At 44.3% G+C, this 18,826-nt stretch overlaps 1 protein-coding gene across 2 annotated transcripts in view; it reads left to right on the forward strand.

Moving 5' to 3' along the window:
• LOC310863601 (extended synaptotagmin-1-like) overlaps positions 1-17,991 on the forward strand; it is a 67,509-nt gene extending 49,518 nt beyond the window's left edge. The window contains exons 39-51 of one of the 2 annotated variants that reach the window (XM_083772058.1): positions 439-607; positions 3,267-3,331; positions 4,534-4,642; positions 5,264-5,437; positions 5,583-5,668; positions 6,411-6,459; positions 6,781-6,870; positions 9,154-9,249; positions 9,697-9,768; positions 9,976-10,062; positions 10,660-10,806; positions 11,378-11,467; positions 14,158-17,991. In XM_083772058.1, the coding sequence (XP_083628184.1) occupies positions 439-607; positions 3,267-3,331; positions 4,534-4,642; positions 5,264-5,437; positions 5,583-5,668; positions 6,411-6,459; positions 6,781-6,870; positions 9,154-9,249; positions 9,697-9,768; positions 9,976-10,062; positions 10,660-10,806; positions 11,378-11,452 (1,219 nt within the window). In that variant the 3' untranslated portion in view covers positions 11,453-11,467; positions 14,158-17,991. The remainder of the gene's footprint in view (positions 1-438; positions 608-3,266; positions 3,332-4,533; positions 4,643-5,263; positions 5,438-5,582; positions 5,669-6,410; positions 6,460-6,780; positions 6,871-9,153; positions 9,250-9,696; positions 9,769-9,975; positions 10,063-10,659; positions 10,807-11,377; positions 11,468-14,157) is intronic. The other variant, XM_083772057.1, reaches the window with a different exon arrangement.
• The last annotated feature ends 835 nt before the right edge of the window (positions 17,992-18,826 follow it).

An 18,826-nucleotide genomic window follows, 5' to 3' on the forward strand; every position in this document is an offset into this window, starting at 1 on the left:
CCCTTATAGATCTTTATTAAAAATTAAACCCGTACGGGTCCATTTGGTTTTGACTTCTGCATTACTTCATTTACAAGAAGTCTACACAATTAGAGATTGTAATTATGATCGACGTTTACCTGTTATCTCTCCTAGTGGTACCAACGTCGATACCGCAATGAATTGCAACGGTAGTGTCACATTTATAATGTCCGTGGTTGCGACCCCCTCCCCTGTCCGTGTGGGTGTCGCAACCACAGAGATTATAAATGTGACACTTCCGTTGTTTGCAGCATATTACAACGCTGACGAAGGCTTCACGCCGAAACGCATTCGTTGTTGTGCTCTGTTTGACTTTGCAGCATACCATACCTAACTATAGTTATTTGAGTGCTGGTGTTGTCTGGTTTAAAAGTGCTGTGGAGTCACCCAGTATAATAATGACAGTGTTATTGTCAGGGGTACTGGGGTGACACCCATGGGTGCTGTGGAGAGTGAGTCATCCAGCCAGCCAGAGCCTGACGACGGGGGAGAAGTTGACGAAGAGCCTCCACTTTGTCCACCAGCTGATGAACCTCATCGCCCTGATGGTGGCGCTACAGTGACTCCTCCCCCTCCCAGAGAAACAGTGAGTTGGAGACATTATGGGATGTACCATTATGTTCGGCCGTCAATAGCCTAAAAAATGTGATATAGGAGAATATATATATTTTTTCTTTACTTACTGTGTGCGTGCGTGCGTGTGTGTAATAGGAAATGTGACCTTTGTAGAAATTAAATACGAGCACTCTCAGTCTGTACATGCAGTTTACCAGGTGCACGGCTCACGGAAACTCAGAGTAAGAAAGAAATAGCCAGAACTCTGAAGTAGAGGTCTTCGGGTAAGCCCGACATCTGAAAATACCAGGGATCCGAACGGACCCGGAGCCGGTCCGGTTCCATCCACAAGAAGTGATGCCAGGGGCCAGTTCGGAGCCATTACCGTATGTCTCGGGTAATCTAAAAGTGAAATGACGATTCAACTATTACCCGACTGGACCTGGCGATTGGATTTTTTTTCTCCTTCGTCCAGTGGGAGGAGAGCTGCATGCATGCCTTGCGTCACGTGACTTGAGTAAGGAGATGGTAAGGTTAGTAAGGAAGTATTGTGTAGACAACAACAACAAGAAAGAACTAGAAAAAGTGCCCTTCTGGGCACAGGTCTCCACCAGGATTTCTTCCTCAGCCTAGTGGGAATATGCGTGCACAGTTTCATCGCAATCGGACGCTGCGTTGAGGAGTTGTGGCGATTTGTACAAAGCGGGCTACTCCTGAAAACTGTAGGAGCCAATCGTGGCCAATCAGGATGGAATATGAGAAATCAAACAAACCTGTCTTGATCACATGACTATGGAGATCATGTGTACCGATTTGCGTGAAATTTGGATAAAATCTGAAGGAGTAATAATAGAAAATGTGTTTTAAATATGTCGGCCTCCTGGTGGCGCTATAAAGAGCAGATGTGAAAAATTCCAGGCAAAGGTTTTTCCTTGGCCTCTAGGGAGTTGGCATACAAAGTTATCCACAGATCCGTGCAGTTAGAGGTAAAAACACTTTTCGGCCAGTTATAGCGCCACCTTGAGGCTGAGTTGAAATTGTTCATGTGGCATTTCGTCCTCGGCCTAGTGGGAATGTGGGTGCACAATTTCACGGAAATCACGCGATGTGTTCATGATTTGCAGCATTTTGTTTGAAACTGAGCACTCCTGTGAACTTTGGAAGCCAATCTCAACCAATCAGGATGGAGTCTGAGAAATCTGAAAGACCGGTTTCATTGAATGGCTCTAGAGAGACTGTGTACCAATTTGCGTGATGTTTGGACAAAATCTGTAGGTGTACTGTGCAAAAACTTGTTTTGCACAAAGCGGCCTCCTGGTGGCGCTATAACAGGCCGTTCTGGAAAGTTTGGGGCAGAGGTTCATCGTTGGCATCCAGGGAGTGTGTGTGCAAAATTTGGCATCGACCGGGTTAACGGTGGCCGAGATTAAGCTGCTCACGGACACACACACGGACGGACACACACACGGACACACGGACGGACACACGGACGGACGGAGTGCAAAACATACTCTCCCCCCATGCCTTCGGCCTGGTGGAGACAAATATACAGCACTCGGAAGTGTTAAGTGTGCCTTAATTTCCGTGGACGCTGTCCGTGGTGATGAACAGACTTCCGATGTTCGGCACTCATTTGAGATTTTTACGATGCATCGTGAATACAATATTGACGTTTCTGGAGAAAGATAGGTAGTGTTAGGTTCTTCTCCTGCTTTTTGGGAAACAGAAATATGGAAGTGCTTCAGAACAAAAGCGACTGCCATCCGGCTGGCAGTCAAGCGTCCGCGCCAGGAGGACCTAGTGGCAGGAAAAGTGTTTTAAAGTCCCAGAAGGACTTTGGAGTGCTGTCTACCTTCAAACCTGGGGATAGTTTGAGCGCCGCGATTACATAGAAAGTCAATGCAAAGACAAGACCTGAGTGACAGCCAATGCGTTGAGCCCCGATGGTTTCATTCATCCAAAGAACAAGCAGGTCCATTATCTTACACTTCCAAAGTAAATTTACTGTGCACTTATTTACATCTGTTATATCAATAACATATATTATACCACAGGTCGTTTCGAGGAAGCAATCTGATTGGTTGAAACGGCCTTCTAGCCGTGGGTTAAACCAGCACCACTCACCACCTAATCAAAACAAAGAATTCAGCTGCTCTGTTTTCCCAGAGCGCTAGCAAACTCGGTGGCTAGGCTAGCTAGTTTATTGGGACATTTGTGGCATTTGTGGTCCCACTTCAGTGATGCTTGCGGAACTCGACTTCGTCTCGTTCCTTACCGCATCACTGTCGTGGCAATAATCACGTTAACCCACACCCTCTCTGTAATATTGCTTAAATATCTATAGAGTTGGGACTTTAACTGATTCATTTTGATTAGATAATTACAGAAACATTAACACGATTAAAATAATTAACACATTTTAATCATGCTTAGTTTTTGCACCACAGAACCTTTCTCATTGGACGAATTTGAGGCGTAGCGATCTTACCGGTGCACCCAATGGGAAGCTGATCAGGCTGCTTTGTTTGGCCCAGTGGATGATGGGAAATTAAACAAAAGCTAATTCATCCTGGTGTGTGGCGGAGGACAATGTCACCTATAATGACAATCTCCACGGTACGATTATTGTGAGCGTTTCTTTTTCTTTTAAACACCATAAACAACAATAGCGTTTTTCATCCCATCCATAGTGCACTCCACCAGAGGAGACGCCCCCTGCAGAATCTCAGGAGGAACTGCAACCACCAGCACAGAGGTGAGATCCAGCTAGCGTCTATTTCTTTTAAAGCACCTTTCGAAGCAAAGCTACAAGGTGCTGAACGATTGATTGACACAGTGAAAACAAATAGAAGCACAGAAAAAACAGAACAAATACAGTTGTGACAATATAATTGAGCAGAACAAAAACAAAACAAGGCAGAACAAAGACATATAGGGCTATAAAATGGCTCAGGTCAAAAGGTACATGGGAGAAATGTTTACGGAATAAATTAGTCTTTAGGAGTCTCTTAAAACAGTCGACTGATTCAGCATTTTTCGTAGGGTAGGAGGAGCTACCACAGTGAAAGCCCGGTCACCCTTGGTTTTCAACTTGGACGCAGGTATTTCTAGCAGACCTTTGCTGGAGGACCTGAGAGATCTGACATTTGGTTTAGGAGGCAGTAGGTGGATGATGTACAGCGGGGCCAGCCCACAAAGAGCTTTAAAAGTGATTAAAAGTATTGACCATATGCAGACGGCGGCCATCTTGCCATTAAGTTAACCCATTCTGACCTGAGATCAGATTCTAAAAATGTCTTCTACATCCTCCTGACAGTTTTCATTCTGACCTGAGATCAGATTCTAAAAATGTCTTCTATGTCAGTCGCTCTTCGATTTTTCAAAAATAGCAGACCTACAAGCTCGTAGCGCGCCACTCGGTGGCAACTAGAATTTTGCCATTGACAGCCCATACATCCAAACAGAAAGGTCCTATCTGATTGACAGCCCATACATCCGAACAGAAAGGTCCTATCTGATTGACAGCCCATACATCCAAACAGAAAGGTCCTATCTGATTGACAGCCCATACATCCAAACAGGAAAGTCCTATCTGATTGTAAACTACGTCAAACTCACCAACATTGCACCTGTACGGAAAGCTTGAATTATCCTCTCTCTATCTGCAAAGTTTTTGTTTCATAAAAGTCCACTGTAGCCATGTTATGAGCTACTTCCTGTCAAGAAATGCCTTGCAGGTGATTATTTAAGTGTTGGAGTTTGCAAGCGCTCGCATTCAGTAAAGCAACGTCCTGCTGCCTCCTATTTTGTGTACGCACGGCTGTCCAGTGATATCCAACGAGCACTTCCAATCTCCAACACTTAACAAAACAACTCTGTGTGTGTGTGTGTGTGTGTGTGTGTGTGTGTGTGTGTGTGTGTGTGTGTGTGTGTGTGTGTGTGTGTGTGTGTGTTTAGGCCTCACATAAATGACGACCTGGCCCAGGCTACGGTGCCCTTTGACCTTCCATCACCTGAGCAGACCCTCCCCCCGCACACCACGCCAGAACTACACTTCGCTACTGAGGTATTATTATTATTATTATATTTATTCAATTGCACAACAACAAACCGGAAGTCAATAGTGCACCAGCAAAATTATTCTCCGTCAATTGACTCATTGACGGTAGCCGAAATCTTCGCACCCTTTTATCTCTGAATCTAATCCCAGATTCCGATAATAATCAATAACAAGCTATATTGATAGCCGGTCGCGTCGCTAGTTTCGGTTAAAAAAAAAAAAGCATCCCGCGGGTGGTCCGCGATTCTCCCGCAATTGGATGTGCTTATCCAAGAGCTAACGTCCGGCAACCCCCATGGTATTTTTTCCCTTGAAACAGGCTCATAAGAGGGGTCGCGGTGGCAGCCGGTAGTGCTGTGGCCTCACAGCTAGAAGGTCCTGGGTTAGATTGTCGCTGTGGGCGCTGGGGGCGTGTACTCTCCTCTGCATCATCAGTGCCCATACCCTAGGTAGGGTTGGCGAAAGGATTACATTAGATAATTGACACTGGGTGAAAAAAATGGGTTGCAAAATCGTGGGAAGAAAAAGGCTCATACGGCTCAAATACCCCTGGCACATGAATGGACACAGACAAAACGAAACAATCGTAGCAATTCATAAATGCAGTTTCTAATGTCCGTCCTCTAGGGGGTGCTCCGTATCCACCTGCTGGAAGCTCGCAGTCTGGTTGCCAAGGACAACTGGGGCCTGGTGAAGGGCAAGAGTGACCCCTACGTCAAGGTCAGCGTCGGTGACCTTATGAACTTCAAGAGTCACGTGATCAAGGAGAACCTCAACCCGGTGTGGAACGAGATGTACGAGGTGAGAACAGCACACGCCCTACTGGCCTGTCACAAGTATTACATCATCGCCGAATCAGTAATAATAAGTGAATGTACTTTCCACCATTCTTAAGGTATGGATGGTTGTGCGTGTGTGTGTGTGCGTGCGTGTGTTTGTCCAACAGGTGGTTGTGAGTGGACAGACGGTCCATGGGGAGATCCGGTTCGAGGTATACGATAAAGACATGGACTCTGATGATTTCCTAGGCAGGTATGTAGAAGGTCTGAAAACCAACCTCTTCAGACTCCATCTTAGCCCGTAGCACTTGCCCTATAGTCTCGACGACCTTACAGGCATATACAAAGGATAAACTTATGTAAATTATGGTAGCATGTTATGTAGACATAGCACTCTATAGAGCGTCGCAGTCCCGCCCCCTTTCAGAACAACGAGTGGCCCAGGAAATGATTCCCCATTCATTTTCTCCATAGGCTTTTCAAAAAGTATTTATTTAAAGACGGTTACCCCGCGGACAAAGCCAACTCGGATCGTGACAAATCATGACAATAATTACAATGTTTTGGGCCGATCAAATAATTAGTAAGAAGAAAAACAAAACAAATAGTGTTGTATCCTGCCTTTATTTTCTTCTTTCAAATGATTTGATCGGCACAAAATATTGTGTTTGTTGTCATGATTTGTCACGATCCGAGTTGGCTTTGTCCGCGGCGTAACCGTCTTTTTATAAATACTTTTTGAAAAGCCTATGGAGAAAATTAATGGAGAATCATTTCCTGGGCCACTCGTCGTTCTGAAAGGGGGCGGGCCTGCGACGCTCTATTGTGTATACCCATAGTTTCATTGTACAGAACAGTTATTCTACTATTAGACAGATGTTAGGTTCTTAGCTTCGTTATGATTCTTGATGACTATTTTTCGTGTGTGTGTGTGTGTGTGTGTGTGTGTGTGTGTGTGTGTGTGTGTGTGTGTGTGTGTGTGTGTGTGCGCGCAGGTTCAGCATCAGACTGGATGACATCATCAGACCTCGGTACACTGACCAGGTCAGTCTTTGTGGTCTCAGAACTCACACATACTCTCTCTCTCTCTCTCTCTCACGTTTCACACGTTTTGCGGATGCACCGCTTTGCCCCATTTACGTGGAGACACCAGGCGGAGCGGAGCGTCTTCATAGACTTCCACTCTGGAAGCCATGGGGTTTTCACTTTTATGTTTTCAACCCCCGATAACGCCGTTCCCGTGTGTGTACTGTTTATATGTATATATAATTATATATATATATACTGTATATATAATTATTTATATATATATATATATACTGTATATATACCCGTCCCTAACACTATATAATGACTGTGTTTCAGTGGTACACGCTGAAGGATGTGAAGTCTGGTCAGGTCCATGTCATAGGGGAGTGGGTTCCTGCTGTCTCACAGAACCATAGACTGGAACAGGTATGTCCATGTCATAGGGGAGTGGGTTCCTGCTGTCTCACAGAACCATAGACTGGAACAGGTATGTCCATGTCATAGTGGAGTGGGTTCCTGCTGTCTCACAGAACCATAGACTGGAACAGGTATGTTCATGTCATAGGGGAGTGGGTTCCTGCTGTCTCACAGAACCATAGACTAGAACAGGTATGTCCATGTCATAGTGGAGTGGGTTCCTGCTGTCTCACAGAACCATAGACTAGAACAGGTATGTCCATGTCATAGGGGAGTGGGTTCCTGCTGTCTCACAGAACCATAGGCTGGAACAGGTATGTCCATGTCATAGGGGAGTGGGTTCCTGCTGTCTCACAGAACCATAGGCTGGAACAGGTATGTTCATGTCATAGGGGAGTGGGTTCCTGCTGTCTCACAGAACCATAGACTGGAACAGGTATGTCCATGTCATAGGGGAGTGGGTTCCTGCTGTCTCACAGAACCATAGACTGGAACAGGTATGTCCATGTCATAGGGGAGTGGGTTCCTGCTGTCTCACAGAACCATAGGCTGGAACAGGAACAGTACTTATATTTACTTGCGCAAGCAGAGCACGCAAGTAATATTTTCGCCCGGTCCGTATGCACCGTCCCAGCCATCCCGCCACTTTTGATGCGTATGCAAATAAAACAGCAAATTTGTGCCTGATTTGCTGGGACCAGATTACATGGTTTGTATATGTATGACTAGCTCTCAATGATGACGTAAGAAATATGGTCATGTATGTAATCTGGTCCCAGCAAATCAGGCACAAATTTGCTGTTTTATTTGCATACGCATCAAAAGTGGCGGGTTGTCTGGGACGGTTTTTGGCGCAAAGTAACCACAGTATACCGCTAATCAACTTACAAATTATATATTATATATAGTATATGTATGACTAGCTCTCAGTGATGACGTAAGAAATATGGTCATGTATGTAATCTGGTCCCAGCAAATCAGGCACAAATTTGCTGTTTTATTTGTATACGCATCAAAAGTGGCGGGGTTGGCTGGGACGGTTTTTGGCGCTGGAGTGTATAAAAACAACGGTAGTGTCCAAACAGTAAATCATAAAGCTTTACATTAGTTTCATTCAACATTATCAGGTAGGTAGGTAGCAAATAGTTACACCTAATAATTAGACATTTCAAACGTTCCTTCACAGAGATACTGAGATTCCACAGTTTACAGCGGTCGAAAGTACTTGTGCGCTCTGCTTGCGCACTAGTTGGCCATTTATGGCCTACTAGTGTGCAACAAGCAAGTATGCACTTGACAGAGTGCAGTTCTAGTTTGTATTATTTCTACAGAGGGTATACGCGTAAAATCATCATCATTCCTGGAAGTTATGCGGGAACCTCTACTCAGCCTACTGAGTGGCAAAAAAACTAATTTCTGGCCTTGACGGCCCATACATCCAAACAGAAAAGTCCTATCTGATTGAATTAAACGACATTAAACTCACTTTTCCACTCAGTTTGCCACTCGATTTGCCATTCACTTTACGCATGCGCATACCCTCTATTATTGTATTTGTAGTTTATTTAGACGAGACACCATAATACAAACCTTCATGGACCTTCGTGGTTTCAAGGAGACCTTTATGATTCATAATAATAACACATTGATAACATTTGAAAAACATATTTTTTTATATTACTCCTCCAGATTCTGCCCAAAAATCACGCAAATCATTACACACTATCTCTATAGTCATGTGTTCAAGCCAATATTTCATATTCCATCCTAATTGGCTAACATGGGCTTTCAAAGTTTGCATGATTGGCCCGTTTTGAACAAAAAGCCTCAAATCATGAACGCAGCATGCAATTTACGTGAAATCTTTCACAGACTTTCCTACTGAGGCTGAGGAATATATCCCACCCTTAGCACATTGGCCTGTTATAGCGCCACCAACAGGTGGATTTTTGCAAAACACTTTTTTGGAACAAAATGCCTCAAATCATCCAATTGCCATCCAAGGCGTAAGAAGAAATGGCACCCTTTTCACATTGGCCTATTATAGCACCACCAGGAAGCCACAAACTGACCGGCCCTGGTGGAGACCTGTCTAGTTTTTACTGTTTTTATTTATAACACTTTTTTTCTCCCTCATATGATTGGACAATATCCGGTGACTATATTAGTTGCAACTCCACTCCCCAGGATTGCGTTGTCAATGCCTGTGTGGCATTGAGTGGCATTTTGTTTACTGTCTACCTCCTATTGTTTATGTAACGTGTCTAATCCTTAACCCTGTCCATGCATCAGGTTCTACAGCTCCAGCGCCTCCAGTCCTTCCAGAACCGGACGGTTCCGTCTGCAGCGCTGCTGTTTGTGCTGGTGGACCAGGCCCGCGCACTGCCTGTGAGTCACATGTCTTGTCTGTCACCAAGGGGTGTTTATTGCAAACAGAGGCGGTAATTGGGAGCTTGTAGATCGGCTATTTTCGGTGTCGGTTTTGGAGTGGTCGAGGGGGGGGCAGGATGAGGCAGGTGGCCGGCCAGGCAAAGCAAAGCGGCAGGTATTAGGATGGACATGAGGTTGTGAAACGATCTGGAATCGCGCTAACCTGACTCCACCAGATGGGGGCGGTGTTGATTCACAAGTCTCACAACACAGCCTCCATCTGGAATCGCTGACGCAGTAGCGATGAACCGAATCAGCAGCAGCCATGGCCGGGATCTGCCAATCACCTGCCAAGTAGCTTGGAGAAAAAAAAGGCCCGCCTTCTTCAACGATTGGGGATAGTTGTTGTTGAATTTGTGTCCATTTGTGTTCTAGAAGAGCATTATGAACTGTTTTCCTCTATAGATGAAGAAGAGCGGCAAAGAGCCCAAAGCGGGGGCGGAGCTAGTCCTAGGAGGAACCACCCACAGAACCAAGGTGACACTTTGGTCATGTGACGCTTTGGGCATGTTTCATGTCATTAACTCCTGTAGACTTTATCAGAATTATTTTGTTTGCATGTGATCCACGTGACTCCACATGGCCACAGAGTCCCAGAAAAAAATGGTGACTCGTCATAGGTTAGGTAAACCAAGCCCTGAACCGTTCTTCTTGACCTTTGACCTTTGATGCGTCTCTGTGCAGATGTGCGATCGCTCCGTCGACCCTCAGTGGAGGCAGAGCTTCTACTTCCTGGTTCGTGACCCCAAACTTGAGATGCTCATCTTCAAGGTAGTGTGTGTGTGTGTGTGTGTGTGTGTGTGTGTGTGTGTGTGTGTGTGTGTGTGTGTGTGTGTGTGTGTGTGTGTGTGTGCCACATTTCTTTTTTTCTTCTTATATTTTTTGTCCCACGATTTTGTAACCCATTTTTCACCCCTGTGTCAATCATCCTGTGATGTGATCCTGGGCTCTACACACCCTCCGCCAACCTAGGGAGAGCAACGGACTTAACTCATGCTTCCTTCATGCTTGAGTGTCCAAGTTGCTCCTTTACACCTGACAGGGGGGAGTTTCCCTGGTTGGACGTAGCGCGTGGAAGGAGCACGTTATTCCAAACAGTTCCTTTCCCCTCCATCAGGCGTCCCGGCTGGCCAGGGGGAGGCAGTTTCATGTGCCACATTTCTTGTGTACACTAGTAGACTAACTTACCGTCACACATAATAAATATCATAATAGTCTTACTCTTAAATAATTCAACTTTACGCTAGTAGGCTAACTTAGATGGGATCATCCTCTGGAGTCTATATTTAACCATAATGTATTATATAACAGTGGATGTATCATCCTCTGGGTCTATATTTAACCATAATGTATTGTATTCTATAACAGTTGTCCAGTGCATGGGATCAGCCTCTGGGGTCTCTGGTGCTTCCGGTCAGAGAGCTGCTGTCAGAACCACAGCTGGTCCTGGATCAGTGGTTCCATCTGGACGGAGCCTCGCCAGACAGCCAGATCCTTCTGAGAGCTGAACTCAAGGTGGGGAAAATAAGTGGTGAAAAGAGCAGGGGAAACTTAAAGGTGTGAAAGAATTGGTGAAAACAGTGGGTTACTTAAAGATGGAGTGCCGTGATTTTTGTTCTCTCTGTTTTGTATGCGTCTATGGAGTAAACATTGACTTAGTCTAACCCCGGGGGTTTTGTCTGTGTCTATGGAGTTAACATTACTATAATAGACTCCCAAGTGTGCTTATAATATTCAAATATGTCTTCCCTGTGTATTTTTGGTTACTTCCTGGAAGCTGAAAGCCTTTGAGTCGTAAGGCCCAATCGAAAAATATAAAATTTTTGTGACATCTCATAACCCTAACCCCTCCTCCATTATATAACACACAGCTGTGGGCGAGGCTTAAGTTCAGGTGGGTGGTGCTACTGCGTGATTTCTGTCTACGTCCGAGCATAGACATGGTAACGCCCCGCCTGCCTCTGATAGAAAGAGATCGCGCGGTGCTACTGTGAAAATCAGTTTGTTTTTGTGGAGCTAAACATCATGCATGGTACCATGAACAGATCCTGAATAATGAGAATGAATAATGGTGTGTTTTGAACAGATCCTGGATTCCAAGATGGTGGAGCTGATAGGAACAGACTCTTTGCCCTGCGCTGCCTCCGGCTGTGGACCATAATAATAGTCTATGTATGTATGTATGAATCTATGTATCCAGTATGTTGCATTGATAGAACACAGTTAGACTGCAGTCACATCCAGTATGTTCAAGTCAAGTCAAGTCAATTTTATTTATATAGCACATTTAAAAACAACAGCAGTTGACCCAAAGTGCTTTCCAGAACAGGTGGACCATAGTCTATCACAGTGCAATAATAAAACATGTAATACAATTGAACAAAACAGGCCAAAACAAACAAAATAACAACAAAAACACTGCTGCTGCTATAGACCACCTGGAAATGAGGTGAAATGCTGTGGAAAAGTTATGGGCAAGTTTTGAAAAATATTGTAATAGTTTTGAGTGACTGACAGACGGTGTATTTGGTGTTTTTAACTCATACACATGGACAACTGGCGGCCCGGGGGCCACATGCCGCCCCCACCTTCACGTAACGCGGCTTAATATCAACTGGCCGCCCGGAGGCCACATGTGGCCCCCATCTTCACTTAATGCGGCCTGCAGGTTAATATCACGGTCAAGGTAAACTTTATTGCTTTCACCCCCAGCTACAGCCACACATAAAACATCAAAGACAACAAAAAATACATTACAGAGGAAGACACAACATTACACAATTGCACACATGATGTGGATAATCTAGCCTCACACAGTTACCACTGTTTCAGAGCCTCGTTCAGCATCTTAGTTGACGCTGGTACAAACCATTTTTTTAATCTGATGTACTTCCACTTTGGTTCTTTGTATCTTCTCCCAGAGGGCAGAAGTACAAACTCGGCCCAGGCCGTAGCGTAACGGTCTGGGCACCGGACTGGTGATCCAGTCGCGGTGTGCCGCGGGTTCGACTCCCGGACCCGACACGGCCTTTACCGCATGTCATCCCCCCATCTCTCTCCCGTTTCCTGTCAGCCTACTTTCTATCCCTTAAAAAATCAATAAAGGCGTAAGCCGCAAAAAAATATCTTAAAAAAAAAAAAAAAAAAAAAGAAGTACAAACTCGCCATTAAAAACATTGGTAACATCACTGACGATTCTTTGAGCCTGTTTTAATGTAGCCTGCTCATAAATGGACTGCAGAGAGGTGAGTTGTCTTACCCCTATGATCTTCCCTGCAGTCTGCACCAATCTGAACAATTTGGACCTCAGTTGCACTGAGAGATTACCGAACCAAACTGTGATGCCAAACCTGACCAGGCTTTCCAAGACTGCTCGATAGAAGACTAACATAAATCTTTGGTCAACACCATGAACCCTGGGACGTCGGAGGAAGTGCAGTCTTTGCTGTAGTTTACTACAGAGACTGTCAACATGTGTATTCCAAGTTAGTGAGTTGTCAATACAGATCCCCAAGTATTTATATGAGGAGACCTGTGAGATGGTCGAGTCATGGATGACCACAGGCCTGTGGTCACCAATACTCTTGGGGTCAAACACCATCTCCTGTGTCTTCTTAACATTAAGAATAAGGTGGTTGTCGTCACACCACTTTACAAAGTTCTGTACCTCTAAAAAGTAGTCAGCTAAATCCCTATCCTTATCCAGAAGGGCTAAGATGGCAGTATCATCCGAGAATTGAATGATGTAATTGTTCGGGTTGCCACTTCTACACTCATTAGTATACAGAGTAAAAAGGACAGGTGAGCTAACGCAGCCCTGGGGTGCTCCAGTGCTCATGGTTCTGCGCTCTGACATAGTGCCATTCACACTGACCCTTTGTGTACGTTTAGTTAAGAATGAATGGTACCATCAAATAATAAGTGGATGGACATTAAGGTCCCTCAACCGCTTTATTAATAGATGTGGCTGTATTGTGTTAAATGCTGAGCTGAAATCTACAAGAAGAAGCTGTGCATAGGCTTTGTTATTACAATCAACTGGCCACATGCGTCCCCCATCTTCACTTAATGCGGCCTGCAGGTTAATATCAACTGGCCGCCCGGAGGCCACATGCCGCCCCCATCTTCACTTAATGCGGCCTGCAGGTTAATATTAACTGGCGGCCCGGGGGCCACATGCGTCCCCCATCTTCACTTAATGCAGCCCGGGGGCCACATGCGTCCCCCATCTTCACTTAATGTGGCCTGCAGGTTAATATTAACTGGCGGCCCGGGGGCCACATGCGTCGCCCATCTTCACTTACTGCGGCCTGCAGGTTAATATCAACTGGCCGCCCGGGGGCCACATGCGGCCCCCACCTTCACTTAATGCGGCCTGCAGGTTAATATTAACTGGCGGCCCGGGGGCCACATGCGGCCCCCACCTTCACTTAATGTGGCCTGCAGGTTAATATTAACTGGCGGCCCGGGGGCCACATGCGTCCCCCACCTTCACTTAATGTGGCCTGCAGGTTAATATTAACTGGCGGCCCGGGGGCCACATGCGGCCCCCACCTTCACTTAATGTGGCCTGCAGGTTAATATTAACTGGCGGCCCGGGGGCCACATGCGTCCCCCATCTTCACTTAATGCGGCCTGCAGGTTAATATTAACTGGCGGCCCGGGGGCCACATGCGGCCCCCATCTTCACTTAATGCGGCCTGCAGGTTAATATTAACTGGCGGCCCGGGGGCCACATGCGGCCCCCATCTTCACTTAATGCGGCCTGCAGGTTAATATTAACTGGCGGCCCGGGGGCCACGTGCGGCCCCCACCTTCACTTATTGCGACCCGCAGGTTGATATTTTCTCTCTCCCCTCTCCTCAGGTTTGATTTGAAAGATGATAACTAGTCATCACTAGACGATGTCATCGTTCCGGGGCAGAGAGATGACGTCATCACTCTGCGACTCACGCTGATGCCTTCCCCCACTCTCCTCTACGTGTACACAGACACCACTGTGACCTTTGGCCTGTGACCCTATGACCCTGTGACCTTGCTCTGCACTGCTAGTAGGCTATAGTTATATATTCACAAACACACGCACAACCACGCACACGCGCGCACGCACACACACACACATAAACACACATAAACACACACACACACATCGCTAGTATAAGCCAGTGGTTATCTCTAACATGTGGTCTGGGGGAGACCCCTAGCTGTCTAGCCAGGTCTGTGAGGGTCCATTTGGTTCCATGTGTACACTCTCAGAGTTACAGACCTGTAAGGGTCCATTTGGTTCCATTTGTTACACTCTCAGAGTTACAGACCTGTAAGGGTCCATTTGGTTCCATTTGTTACACTCTCAGAGTTACAGACCTGTAAGGGTCCATTTGGTTCCATTTGTTACACTCTCAGAGTTACAGACCTGTAAGGGTCCATTTGGTTCCATTTGTTACACTCTCAGAGTTACAGACCTGTAAGGGTCCATATGGTTCCATTTATTACACTCTCAGAGTTACAGATCTGTAACGGTCAATTTGGTTCCATTTATTACACTCTCAGAGTTACAGACCTGTAAGGGTCCATTTGGTTCCATTTATTACACTCTCAGAGTTACAGACCTGTAAGGGTCCATTTGGTTCCATTTATTACACTCTCAGAGTTACAGACCTGTAAGGGTCCATTTGGTTCCATTTATTACACTCTCAGAGTTACAGACCTGTAAGGGTCCATTTGGTTCCATTTGTTACACTCTCAGAGTTACAGACCTGTAAGGGTCCATTTGGTTCCATTTATTACACTCTCAGAGTTACAGACCTGTAAGGGTCCCCTGGGTGGTCCCCGAACCGCATGGTGAGAACCACTATGATCACCAATGACGGGGTTGAAGCACTTGCTCTAACAGTGTTAACGAAGGACATGTTTTTGTTTGTTTTTTAGTTTTGACTGAAGTTTACTCTATGAATACTAGTGTTGGACAGGAGCTATAGTTACTAACTAGACCCTCCAGAAAGACGCGGGCAAAATTTTGCAATGCATGAAATATATTTATGTGATTTTGTGCTGTGAAATTGCGGGAAGTTGCGAAATATGCAGAAAGTTGCCATAATATGCGGAAAGTTGCTACATATGTGGACATTTTTGAAAGTTAAGAAAGTTATGAAATATGTGGGGTTTATGTGGTTTTATGTAGTGAAATATGCTGGAAGTTTACGCGATCATGCATCGTTTTTTTAAGAAATTGACCTCTGCATAATCTGCACCATTTGGCTGATTATGCTGTAAATTATGCAATCAAATATTCACATTTTTCTGGAGGGTCTAACTAACATATTACTCTTAGTATGTTGCCCCCCGCGACCCGACTCCGGATATGCGGTTGAAGTTGAATGGATGAATTATTATTATTTCCCCAGTAACTTTCCCACCAAATTAGATTATATTAATGTTTACTCCATAGCAGGAGGTTGTGCGATGTAACAGATCTACAAGCTATCAACACGTCATGATGCAACAGTACATTGTATAGAGCACCGAAGTCTGATATCAATCTATATCTGCTGTGTTTAAGGATGTGCCCTCTCGCAAATGATGATGAATGATGAATTAAAAGGGTAAAGTAATGTAGTGCGAAAACTTGCATTGTAACTAGTTGATGCTTAATACCAAGTAATAAGTAATGTATTTAAGGAACTAGTAACTTTAATTTACTTTAATTTAATTGTGTTTTTGGCATTGGACATTAGAACATTTAATATTTAATTTAACATTTTATTAGAACATTTAATGCTTACAACATGTCACAAATGCGTTGTAAGCTTCTAGATCAGCTATTTCTGCTATTATCATGTATGAACAACGACTATGACGATTATGTCAAAATAATTGTGATTATCTCAAATAATTGCGATTACTGTAGATCACGCCAAGGACCCCCAAATATGTTGTATTGGCCCCCATCTCAAAAATATGTTGTGTCAGGGACCCCTAGAAGCAAAGATTACAGTTAAAATGTTCGCTTCAAATATATATACGGTAGGCCTATATATTATTAAAATATTTGCACAAATTTGCACGATAATCCAAAAACACGGTTTGACCTGCTATGTGTTTTAAACAGCCAAAATATAAAATATGGTTAAAGTGCGCTCGCACAACTCCAGCTCTCTTAAAGTCTCTAAGCATTTACCGGGTGTGTGGTCGGTAAGTCACTTTGAAAGAGGTAATCTCATGCTATATTAACCAACCTATTGACACTCGGCTAATTAAATACAACCAGCCTTTGCAAACGGCAACCCGATTACCATTTAACTATAGAGGGTATGCGTCATCATCGTACCCAGAAGTTATGCGGGAACGCCTACTGAGTGGCAAAAAACTACTGTCTGGCCTTGACAGCCTATAAATCCAAACAGAAAAGTCCTATTTGATTGCATTAAACAATTATTATAACATTGGAATGGAGGCACTTTTACCTGAGATACAGGGAGATTTACTGTATGGTTTAAATATAGAGATACAGAGCTGCGTTAAACTAACTAATAATTTACAGTACAGGCATAGAGAGAGGTTTTGTTTTTTGTTTGAAACTGAAACTTTTAAACACCACTGCAGTGTTAGATACTTTACATGCTTTACATTTCAAACATTTAATTCCGTCACAGATTAATGCTTTACATTTGAAACATTTTACACTTTGCTGCTTGCCTTTCATTCAACGCTACTGCTGTGTAGGGATGGAGCTCGTTAATTTTTATTGATAACGAGCACCGTATCAATACAGGCTTTTATCGAGCCTACTATTGAGCGTTTTCTAATATTTTGTTGAAAGACGTGAGACGACAAATACTGAACAGAACCGGTAGCATTAGTTTAGTTTCATTGGCCAGCCTGTGAGTTTGTGGCTGACCACCACCTAAAAAGTTAAAATATATATTTGTGCCTATCATTAAATCAACCATTCATTAATGTGCAATAAGTGTTAAATGGCTTTATATTATGATTATAAAGAAAAGAACACAATAAAACCTCTGTCTCTTCAGCTCTTTATGAAAGGAAAGTTCCCTTTTGACCTTTTTACTTTTGGAAAATATTATTGAAGAAACTGTTTAATGTTAACTGGTTAATGTGTGTACCGTCACTTTAAAAGAGTCATTTTGTTTACCCGGGCAGCGCTGGTTGGCACAGGTATCGATTCACTTTCAGACCGAAATGTTTGTGCCAGCATGGGTGATTCCATTTATTTCTTGATTGCCTCTTGTCTTGATTGTTTAAACATGATGTCATGGGCCGCTCTGCTTGATAACAGGCTCGATGAGCCCAAAGGTTATTGATACTGGGTACTCGATAAGCCCAAACCTTATTGATACCGGGTACTCAATAAGCCCAACCCGTATTGATACCGGGTACTCGATAGATTTGTCATTGAGTTTGTAATGGGCTCGGGTTTCGAGCTACATCCCTACTGCTGTGTGTTTGCAATATATACTGTTTTTTAATATTTCTTTTTTATCAGGCAGTTTGTTTTATATATTTTCTACAATTAAGGCATTTATTATTTAAATGTGCCGCTTTTTGAATGCAGTAATCTGTAACGTGTGTTTATGATGATTATTATTATAGACTGAAGGTGATTATAGTCATCATATAACAGCATAAACTGAAAGCGATTGACACTTGACAGCAGAACAATAAAGATGTTTTTGCATCTCATTTGTTGTCTTTTTGAATTGGGGCAGATTCACACTGAGTCCGATTGAATCGAACTGGTCCCGAATACGATTGCCTGGTCACCGCTGGCCAAGATTCACGTTGGCCTTTTAGTACCGATGGCATCCGAGTATACACTTCAATCGGTCCAGAGACTACCTCCCCACGCGGTCCCAGGAATGGTTGGTGTGATCCGCTCCCGGGAACGGTACGCACGCACGCAGCATTCACACGACCACCCGGGACCATAGTGTGAATCTGGCCTTGGTTGTAAAACTGACCCAGACTATCCCAGACTAACCAGTCTATTAACCTATTCTGAACGGGAACCCATTTTGGTGTTAGCATCATGTCGTGCTTTAGCTATTGAAAAATAGCAGATCTACAAGCTCATAGCGCGCCACCGAGTGGCGCGCTACGAGCTTGTAGGTCTGCTATTTTTGAAAAATCGAAGAACGACTGACATTTTTTTAATCTAATCTCAGGTCAGAATGGGTTAATCAGACCAGTGTGTGTCCAGTGGAAACCTCGTATGAATCTGATCTCAGGTCAGAATGGCCTAATAAAGCCCAAACCACACCAATGATTTGAGTAGTTGCATGTATTGCAACCAACCACAGTGCCGGGCCGCCGTATGCGCGAACTATACATGACCACCCCGGGAGTTCTAGAGGAGGCAGTTCCAGATTGACGGTTCTGGCCTACAAAACAATGACTACAAAACAATGACTACAGAACAATGACTACAACATGACGTAACGATATCATCATTAGTAACAGACCAGGCTTTCCTCCGAGGGGGAAAGCCTGGTGACACGAAGGTTATTCGGAGGGAAAT

Source organism: Protomyctophum parallelum, assembly GCF_964188405.1.
Source record: "Protomyctophum parallelum genome assembly, chromosome: 8".
NCBI classification, from domain to species: domain Eukaryota; kingdom Metazoa; phylum Chordata; class Actinopteri; order Myctophiformes; family Myctophidae; genus Protomyctophum; species Protomyctophum parallelum.